Below are 10,648 nucleotides of genomic sequence, written 5' to 3'. Positions count from 1 at the left end.
CAGTTTTAATGTACACACATTTGTCACACTCATTGATCTTAAATCCATTTGACATCATAACGTTGTCGAATTTCTCATGTCATTGCTTTGGGGCTTGTTTAAGGCCATAAAGCGACTTGACTAGTTTACAGACTTTCTTTTCTTGTCCAGGTGCAAAACAATCCTCAGGTTCATTCATATAGATCTCTTCTTCGAGATCTCCATTAAGAAAGGCAGTTTTTACATCCATTCGATGAATTTCAAGATTGCGTAATGCGGCAACTGCAATTATCAATCTAATAGAAGTTATTCTCGCCACGGGAGAATAAGTATCAAAGTAATCAACACCCTCTTGTTGTTTATACCCTTTGATTACCAGTCGTCCCTTATATTTATCAATTGAGCCATCGACTTTCATCTTTCTTGTAAAGATCCATTTAGATCCAAGCGTTTTACTTCCAAGAGGAAGATCAACCAACTCCCAAGTGTGGTTTTGCATTATAGAGTCTATTTCACTTCTTATGGCTTCTTTCCATAAGTGACCCTCAACGGAGTTCACTGCCTCTTTATAATTTAGAGGTGGAGCCTCCAGCATATAGGTGAAAAAATCATAACCATATGATTTTTCTACCCTCGCTCGCTTGCTTCGTCTAAGTCCCTCAGACTCTATCTCTTCTTTGGACTCTTCATCATTATCTTGAGTTATTTCCTCAATATCCTCGAGAAATTGGTTTGATGACCTCGGTTCATCTTCCTTAGACTTATAAAGAAATACATGTTCAAGAACGAAGCATTTTTAGATTCCATAATCGAATCATTGTGTATATCGGGCTTTTTCGAGTTATACACAAGGAATCTATATGTATTACTATGGAGTGAATACCCAATGAAGATACAATCTATAGTTTTGGTCATATCTTCATTTTCTTTGGAGCGGGAGCCATTACTTTGGCCAAGCATCCCCACATTCGTAAGTATTTATAGGAAGGTCTCTTTCCTATAAATAGCTCAAATGGAGACTTATCCTCATTCTTCCGGGATATCTTGTGTAGAAAGTAATTTGCAGACAAGATCGCTTCCCCCCACATTTCTTGGGGTAACCCAGAAGTTAACAACATCGCATTCATCATCTCCTTGAGAGTGCGATTCTTACGTTCGGCAACGCCGTTTGATTGAGGAGAATAAGGTGGAGTGACTTCGTGAATAATTCCATGTTGTGCACAAAAGACACCAAATGGTTCAACATATTCACCTCCTCGATCACTTCGCACTTTCTTAATCCTCTTATTAAGTTGATTCTCAACTTCCAATTTGTATATGGCAAATTTCTCAATTGCTTCATCTTTGCTTGTAAGCAAATATACGTAACAATATTTTGTACAATCGTCAATAAAAGTCACAAAATATTTATTACCACCTCTCGTGGGCATGAACTTTAAATCACATAAATCGGTATGGATTAAGTCGAGAGATTCATTACTTCTTTCAACACTATGAAAGGATGTTCTTGTTAGTTTTTCTTCAACACAAATTTCACATTTATGATTTGAGTCAATATTAAACTTTGGAATACACTCTAAATTTATCAATTTTCTCAGCGTGTCATAATTTACATGACCTAGTCTACCATGCCATAAATTAGACGACTCAATCATATAAACGGAAGAAGTAGTTTTATTCATTTCTTTGGCCTTGATGGCCATTACATTCATTTTGACCATGCCATTCTTGACATAGCCCTTGCCCACATACATTCCATTTTTCGACAGTACAAGTTTTTGAGACTCTAACACCATTCTAAATCCATGGTTATCCAGCACAGTCCCAGAGATAAGATTCTTCCGCATATCGGGCACGTAGAGAACTTTGGTGAGATTCATCTCATTCCCAGAGGTCATCTTCAAGAAGACTTCACCTTCTCCCTTGACTTCAGAGGTGGTAGAGTTGCCCGTGAACAACTTTTCTCCATCTCCTAGCAACTCAAGGGTGGAGAAGGAGTTCTTGTCAGTGCAGATGTGGCGGGTTGCTCCAGTGTCGAACCACCACTCCTTGGAGTTCGAGTCCACCATGTTCACCTCGGAGACCACAGCGACGAGGAGTTCATCATCGCCCTCCACGACATTGGTCTCCTTCTTCTTCTTTGGCTTCATACAATCGGTAGCACGGTGACCTTCTTTGTCACAGTTGAAGCATTTGCCAACGAATCTTGGTTGATGCTTCTTCTTCTTGAACGTCCCTCCCTTTGGCCCAAGCTTGTGGGCGGGTTTCTTTCCCCTCGAGCTCTCGTCACGTTCAACGATGTTGGCCTTCTCGGAGTGGGTCTTGAACCTCTTGTCGGAGTCACGGTTGTCTTCTTCAATTCGGAGACGAACAACCAAGTCTTCAAAACTCATCTCCTTTCGCTTGTGCTTGAGATAGTTCTTGAAGTCCTTCCACCCTGCAGGTAGTTTCTCGATGGCAGAGGCAACTTGGAATGACTCACTAATGGTCATCCCCTCGGCATGAATCTCGTGGATGATAAGTTGCAGCTCTTGGACTTGACTCACCACGGTCTTTGAATCCACCATTTGAAAATCGAGGAAGCGGCCCACGATATACTTCTTAGAGCCCGCGTCTTCGGTTTTGTATTTTCGATCCAATGATTCCCAAAGCTCTTTGGAGGAGCGTTTGGCGCTATACACATTGTACAGCGAGTCGTTGAGACTATTCATCACGGAATTCCGACACAAGTAGTCGGAATCCTTCCATGCGCTAAACGCCATTAGCACATCACGATCGGTTTCGTCCTCGCGAGGAGTCGGTGGATCTTCGGTCAGGAATCGTGCAAGACCAAGCATTGTCAAGTAGAACAACATCTTTTGTTGCCAACGTTTGAAGTTCAACCCCGTGAACTTCTCGGGCTTCTCGGCCGGTATGACGGCGGGCACGCGTGCCACGGAACCGTTCGAACTGTTCATGGCCATCGAAGCCATTGGTTGGACAAGACCCGCAGGTCCGTTCCCGGCCGTAGCCGCTATCGAGTCTTGACCCAAGGTCACAGGAAATTGACCAAACATCACGGTAGTCGGGGTGTTCACCACGGAGGGATTCTCGGTGAGGCTCCCATCACCACTCACATTCGTCGTTCCGTTGCGTTAGTGATTTTCTACAAAAGAAATCAACAAAATTAGTAACCTATAAAAACCAAATCCAGAAAAGAAACAAAAGATGAAAATACTTCTTTTCCTCGCAAGCTGTATTTAAGAATGAATATAAAAAACTTCAAGATTGTTAGCAATATTAGAAATAATATTGATAGGAATTAAAGACACATGCAAGAAAAAAAATAGAACATAAACCGGAAATGAAAAGAACAGGAAGTTGGCAAGGAAAAGGTCGAGGCCCGTTTGACGGTTTCCTTGAAGCTTTTTATCGCCCTCCCACAGGTGCTGGATTTCGTGAGCGAAAGCCTCCCAGGATACAACGACTACTAAGACGAGCAATGCACCACAAGACTCGGCTTCGGCGACCTAGAACTCGAGCGTCAGAAGCTACCACCGGACTACAAAAGGCAAAAACAATTTCAAAGAGATGGAGAGAGGATGTGTTTTTCGGTTGTGTTTGAATGAGAGCTCGGACCTTGCTTTTATAGGCCACGCATTAAGTGGGCGTTTAAGGCGTTTAATGTAGTGGTTACAAATGTTTAAGCTCAGCCATAAACGTACGAAAACCGCCAGTCATTAAACTTCGGTTATAAATACAAACGTTTAAACCCATAAACGTATAAAACCCCCTCAGCAACTATGAATTAATTCCCAACATAACATTAAAGTTATTTAAGGAATTAAAACATTTCGTAAGTGAATTTAGCAATAAAAAGTTAAGGATTGGCCCAAGGAGCCAAAAGCCCGAGCCCGAGACCGAGACATTCCCGAAACCCGACCCGGCTCGGCTCGGCGGCGCGCGTGTGTGTGTGTGCGCGCGCGAGGGGTTAAGAGATAACCCACCCACACTCTCCTCTCTTGCACTTGCTTGAACACTAAAGAAAGAGGATAGTATATATACACCACACAACACACTTACCCAACCCATGTGAGACTCTTGCAATTTACTTCATTTACACATAACAAATGTGTTCTTTTAAGCATACTTTGAGCATCAATTTCTCATTCATTATAGTAATGATTTTTTCAAATAAATAATCAATCTTATACCCGTCGCAACGAGGAATAAGAATACGCAAGAATTAACAAATTTCGATGAGTGGATTCCACTCAAATATTAGCCAAAAATCATCTATACACTTGTAAACAATTCTCATTATTTACAATCTTTCCAACAAGTCAATTCTCTAATTTCTTTCAAAATTTGAGTTAAAATTAACTGTTTTAGTTAATTTAATTTACTTTGTGTGACCAAAGTAAATTTAATTAATTATTTTAGCTAATTTAATTTACTTTATAGTCTAATAAATTATTTTTTTGATAAAAATGAAATTTAACATTAACTATTTAACAAAAAAAGTAGACTATTAAATTAGTGACCTAAATGTCCTTAAAAAAACCAGATATCATCCCACCGTGGGTATACAATAGCATAGCAGTTATAGGTTATATTATAAATAGTCGTAAATGTAATAATCATAGGTTATATTTTTTTTTTTTTAACTATTCCCCACAACTTGTGTCTTTGAATTGGTATATGGACTCCCTTTTTTAATAGACATATGTCTAAACTCCCATTTATTATGATTAAATATATGTTCTCTCTCATATTACACCAAACATCTTCTGTTTTTCTATCATATATCAACTTCATTGCATATTTTTGTTATAGTGAAAAACTTGTATGCCGTCAAGTTTGGCAATGGATGGTATATTGAAGTATATAAAAGTTATATATGGCTTAACCACTTTAGGTAAGTCATACGTTCTTTGTTGAAACTGATTCGAAAATACATTAAATAAATAAGCGCTAATAGGTATACTTGTATAAATTACGTTCCTTTTTATTCATTAAAATTGATATATATATATATATATATATATATATATATATATATATATATATATATATGCATATATATAGTGGGGCATACATAATATGTAGGCGAAATTGATATATATATATATATATATATATATATATATATATATATATTGATACACAAAAAACCTAAGGTGCTGAAATAGGTCGAGCTAAATGAAATTTGTAGGCGAGATTGACCTAATTATAGACGAATCCCCTAAAAAAGAAGGAAATAATGTGTTTTGAAAGTGTGGTGCGATATGTGAGACTTCTACTATGTCTTTTACAATGGTGATTTCAATAATTTTTTTGCATGATCAGACTCATTAATTATTTCATTTAACCACCGGTGCTATAAAATTTTAATAGTTTTGGAGTTGATCAAACTCAAAATACAAATATTTTAAGTTATTTATTGGTAACGGTACGTCGAGTTCTTGACTTCTAGCATTTACTATGTGGTAACGTTGAGCTCATGAATTTGAACAGCTATACTTGGTGGTAACTGCTCTGCAAATCGCTTCCATTTATTAGTTTTTCTAATGGTCGTGTTCTATTATCTATACAATAACTAATCTTGATTCCCGTAAATTTCTATGGTATTTTAGATTATGCTCAGCTGATTGTGCTCTTACTGTATGAGATCGGCGATTCTCTAGGTCTTTTCGAGTTCAAATAGCTCGGACCCTTTCTATTTCCTAATTAGAGTGTCCAGATTATATAACAATGAGAGAGAGATATTGGATTCTGAGATCCAATGATCGAGAGAGAGGGAAAAGAGTTTCAAGATTTGAAATGAAAATAAAATTGATTCATTGATTATTGAGGAATTGAAAATTCCTTTTATACAGAGTTTGAAAATAACTAATTACAGAAACGACGACAAGTCGTTTTTAACTAAAACAAGAAATACGACAAAGACAAATAAACCATAAACCAAATAACTACTCCAATACACCCCCTCAAGCTGAACAAAAGATATTCTTCAAGTTTAGCTTGGTCATGAAATGGTGTAAAGCCGGTGAAGCTAGTGGCTTGGTAAAAATGTCAGCTACTTGGTGCTGAGTTCTGATAGGCAAAAGCTTGACAGAACCTCTCTGAAGATGATCTCGTACAAAATGCAGATCAATCTCGATGTGTTTTGTACGCTCGTGAAATATCGGATTCGAGGCAATATGTAGAGCTGCCTGATTATCACAATAGATCACTGCTGGATTCTCTGACTGGACTTGGAAATCTCTCAACAGCTGCTGCATCCAGAGGACCTCACTCAATGCTGCTGCTAAAGACCGATACTCCGCTTCAGCAGAACTCCGTGATACCGTGGTCTGTTTCTTGGATTTCCATGCTACCAACGAATCACCTACATAGACACAATAACCAGTCACAGACTTCCTTGAATCTACACATGTCCCCCAATCAGCATCAGAGAATGCTTTAATATGAGTCGAGGAACGAGAAGAATAGAAAAGGCCAAGTCCTGGATTAGACTTCAAGTAACGTAGCAGATGGTTGACTGCTTGCAAATGACAAGTCCTTGGTGCCTGCACAAAACGGCTAAGACAATGCACAGCAAAAGTAATGTCAGGACGAGTTATAGTTAGGTATAAAAGTTTTCCAATAAGCCTTCTATACACTGTAGGATCTGAGATAAGATCACCATCTTCCTGATTCAAAGTGATTCTCGGATTCATGGGAGTCTTAACAGGCTTAGATTCTAAGAATCCTGCAGTCTCAAGAATCTGTAAAGTATATTGTCGTTGGTTGACAACAATACCAGCATTTGAACGTGCAATTTCCAAGCCAAGGAAAAATTTAAGATCTCCCAAGTCTTTCAACCTGAAAGCCTGACTTAAGAAACATTTGACATCATCAATAACAGTCCTTGTTGGACCTGCAACTATAATATCATCAACGTATAGTAAAATAACAACAAACTGATCTCCAGAACCACGAGTGTACATAGAGTAGTCAGTTTTAGATTGAGTGAAACCTGCTTGAATAACAGACTCAGTAAACTTCAAGTTCCATTGCCTTGATGCCTGCTTAAGACCATAAATAGATTTATGGAGCTTGCAAACCATCTTGGTCTTTGGATCCTTAACCTGAACATCATATCCCAAAGGCAAATCCATAAAAACTTCCTCATAAAGATCACCATTGAGAAAAGCATTACTTATGTCCAATTGTGAGAGAAACCAGTTTTGAGAAGATGCAAGACTAAGTAAAACTTTAACTGTAACTAATTTAGCAACAGGAGAAAAAGTGTCAAGAAAGTCAACTCCCTCCTTTTGATTATAACCCTTGGCCACCAACCGTGCTTTTCGTCGAGCTAAAGTCCCATCGGAGTTTAATTTATTTGTATACACCCATCGGCATCCAATAGCTGTTTTATGTGGTGGAAGAGGCATGACAGTCCATGTGTTGTTGCTGTGCATAGCAGCAAGTTCCTCTGACATGGCGGCTCTCCATTCACTATTTTTGACAGCTATGTGATAATATTGGGGTGCTGACTGAACTGAAACAGAAAGGACAAAATCTCTGAAAGCAGGAGACAAGTTATCATAACTAAGAACATGATCAAGGGTATGTTTCGAAGAATGAGTAGCACCTGATTTAATGAGATTGCAGTGATACTCCTTCAAATAATGAGGTGGGACATGACTCCTAGAAGACCTTCTCGGAGCTGGCAAGGAAGAGGTTGCCTCAACTTCAACAAGGTCAGGAATGACTGTCTCATCTGTAGTAGGTGAGCTGGTCTCAATCTCATGACCACACGGCACAGCAGTAGTTGGTTCAGGATTATGATGATCAGTGAGTGCATGATGTGCAGGGATAGTATTTGGAATAGGAATTGGAATTGGAGTATCTTCAAAAGGATCTAGCATAACAGTCTTGCAATGTGGATCATGAAAAGGAAAGTATTATTCATGAAAAACCACATCACGAGATAGAAAAATCTCTTGATTGTCCAAATCCAAAAGTCTGTAACCCTTAACACCCTGTGGATATCCAATAAACACACATTTCCTTGCACGAGAGTCAAATTTGGTTCTATGTGCTCTTAGAGTCGAAGCAAAACATAGACAACCAAATACTCTCATATGAGCATAATCAACATCTTTATCATAAAGAAGCTCAAAAGGACATTTGTTAGATAAAACAGGTGCAGGCAAACGATTAATGATATATGTTGCTGTTAAAATACACTCACTCCAATACCGAATAGGAAGTTTGGATTGAAAAAGGAGTGCTCGAGCAACATTCAACAGGTGTTGATGTTTCCTTTCTACAACAGAGTTCTGTTGTGGAGTTTCTACACAGGAGAACTGATGTATGATGCCATGTTTTGCAAAATAGTCTGCAAAGACCAACTCATGTGCATTGTCAGATCGAAAGTTTTTAATAGTAACAGCAAAGTGATTGGAAATATAAGCACAAAAACGAGGGATAATAGAGTGAACATCAGACTTGTGCTTCATTAGAAAAATCCAGCAAAAACGAGTATGGTCATCGACAAGAGTTAAAAAGAAACGATGTCCTAATCTGGAAGGCACTTTATAAGGGCCCCAGATATCACAATGTATCAAATCAAAACGAGAACTAGACATATTGTTTGCAGAAATAAAAGGTAAACGGTGTTGTTTTGCCATAGGACATATACAACAAGGTACATTATCTGAAACATGTGTAGTAAAGGCTAACCGATGTTTGAGGACATCTAATCTTTTATGGGAGAGGTGACCGAGACGTTGATGCCATATCTGTGCTGAAACCTTATTCCGGTGTATTGCTGAGTTAATGAGATGATTCTTGAACAAAACATAGAGATCATTGGTCGATCTACCCGATCCAATCATCTTCATATGTTTCATGTCCTGTATATAAAAAGAATCATTCGAAAAAGAGACACAGAAATCAGAATTCTTGGTCAAGGCATGCACAGATATAAGGTTGAATTTAAAGCAAGGCACATAGAGGACATTATGCAGAACAAGATCACTACTTATTCTAACAGTTCCTATATGGCTAACAGCAATAATAGTGTGATTTGGCAAAGTTACTGTCGAATTGTGTAGAACTCTGAGATCTGAAAATAAACTTCTTTGTGCACATATATGTTTTGAGGCACCGGAGTCTAAGATCCAAGAGTTATGCACTAAATTCGAAGAATCAGTAAAATTGATCAAACCATAAGAACCTCCGTGGAATGATGTCATGTTGACATCATTGGAGTGACCAGGGTTGTTCTGAGTTGATGATGCAAGCTGGCTGGATAGATGGTTGATCAATTGGTGGATCTGATCCACGGAGAGGCTTGAGGAAGCTGTCTGATTATCACCACCACATCCAGTGCTTGTTCCTTCGACTATGTTGACTTGAGACTTCGTCTTGAACTTGTATCCAGGGGGATAACCATGTATCTTGTAGCATTTATCGATGGTGTGCCCTAGCATCTTGCAGTGTGTGCAAAGAGGCTTCTCCTTGCCTTTAGGTTTCTTCTGATCATCACGAGCCGACATGGCCAAGGAATTGGATTGATCTCCTGAGGAAATTGAGTCAAAGCCAATCGATCTTTGCGTTTCTTCTTGAGTCAGCATCGCGTACACCTTGCTTATCGAAGGAATTGGCTCCATCAGGAGGACTTGTCCACGAGCATGAGTGTAGTTCTCATTGAGTCCCATAAGGAACTGCATGACGTATTCCGACTCGGCAAATTGCTGGAGCTTTGCCTTTCCTCCACATGTGCAAGAACAGGTACATTCTGGCTTGAATTCGCATAGATCTTGGTAGACAGACTTGAGCTTCGTGAAGAACACACCAATCGATTGATTTTCTTGCGCCAGATTGATGAACTCGCGCCTCAGCTGAAAGATCCTTGGTCCGTTGCTTTGCTGGAAGCGATCCTTCAAATCGTTCCAGATATCCATGGCAGTACCACCAAGAAGAAGACTAGAGGCGATTTCTTTGCTCACCGAGTTCATTATCCAGGCGATTATGGTGCTGTTGTTCCTGCTCCATAATCGAAGAAGATCTGGATCCTCTGGTGGAGGTTTCTTGATGGAACCATCGATGAATCCCAATTTGTTCTTCGCTTCAAGAACAATCATCATCGATCGACTCCAAGGCATGTAGTTAGTGCCATTGAGGACGTTAGAGACGAGACTGCCTCCAGACGAATCGGAATGGTGAAGGTAGAAAGGCGAGAATTGATCCTCGATATTAGACCTAGGTCTGATGTTTCCTGTGATTCCGGCGATTGGATTCTCCGTCGATGAAGCGTCAGTCTCCATTGTGGAAAATTATTGGTGCTTGAAAACGAGAATTGGAGAAGAGATAAGAGCCGAAAAAAAAATCACGATCATACGATCTCAGGATTTGCGGAAAAGTAGCTCTGATACCATATTGGATTCTGAGATCCAATGATCGAGAGAGAGGGAAAAGAGTTTCAAGATTTGAAATGAAAATAAAATTGATTCATTGATTATTGAGGAATTGAAAATTCCTTTTATACAGAGTTTGAAAATAACTAATTACAGAAACGACGACAAGTCGTTTTTAACTAAAACAAGAAATACGACAAAGACAAATAAACCATAAACCAAATAACTACTCCAATAAGAGACATATAGAGAGAGAAAATTGCTTGATCTAAATGTAA

General features: G+C 39.0%; 1 protein-coding gene across 1 annotated transcript; it reads right to left on the bottom strand.

Moving 5' to 3' along the window:
- Positions 1 to 5,948: 5,948 nt before the first annotated feature.
- Positions 5,949 to 10,280, bottom strand: LOC149407772 (uncharacterized). The gene is made up of 4 exons (XM_089621909.1): positions 8,961 to 10,280; positions 8,763 to 8,864; positions 7,926 to 7,988; positions 5,949 to 7,880 (listed from the first exon to the last, which is right to left on the bottom strand). Exons 1-4 carry the CDS (start codon positions 10,278 to 10,280, stop codon positions 5,949 to 5,951), a joined length of 3,417 nt encoding a protein of 1,138 aa, XP_089478035.1.
- Positions 10,281 to 10,648: the final 368 nt, after the last annotated feature.

This window comes from Urtica dioica, chromosome 1 (assembly GCF_054948205.1).
Source record: "Urtica dioica subsp. dioica isolate 48M chromosome 1, U.dioica_male_clone48M_v1_H2, whole genome shotgun sequence".
Taxonomy (NCBI): Eukaryota; Viridiplantae; Streptophyta; class Magnoliopsida; order Rosales; family Urticaceae; genus Urtica; species Urtica dioica.
The sequence above is the reverse complement of the archived record's forward strand: the minus strand, read 5'-3'. Positions and strand labels throughout refer to the sequence as shown.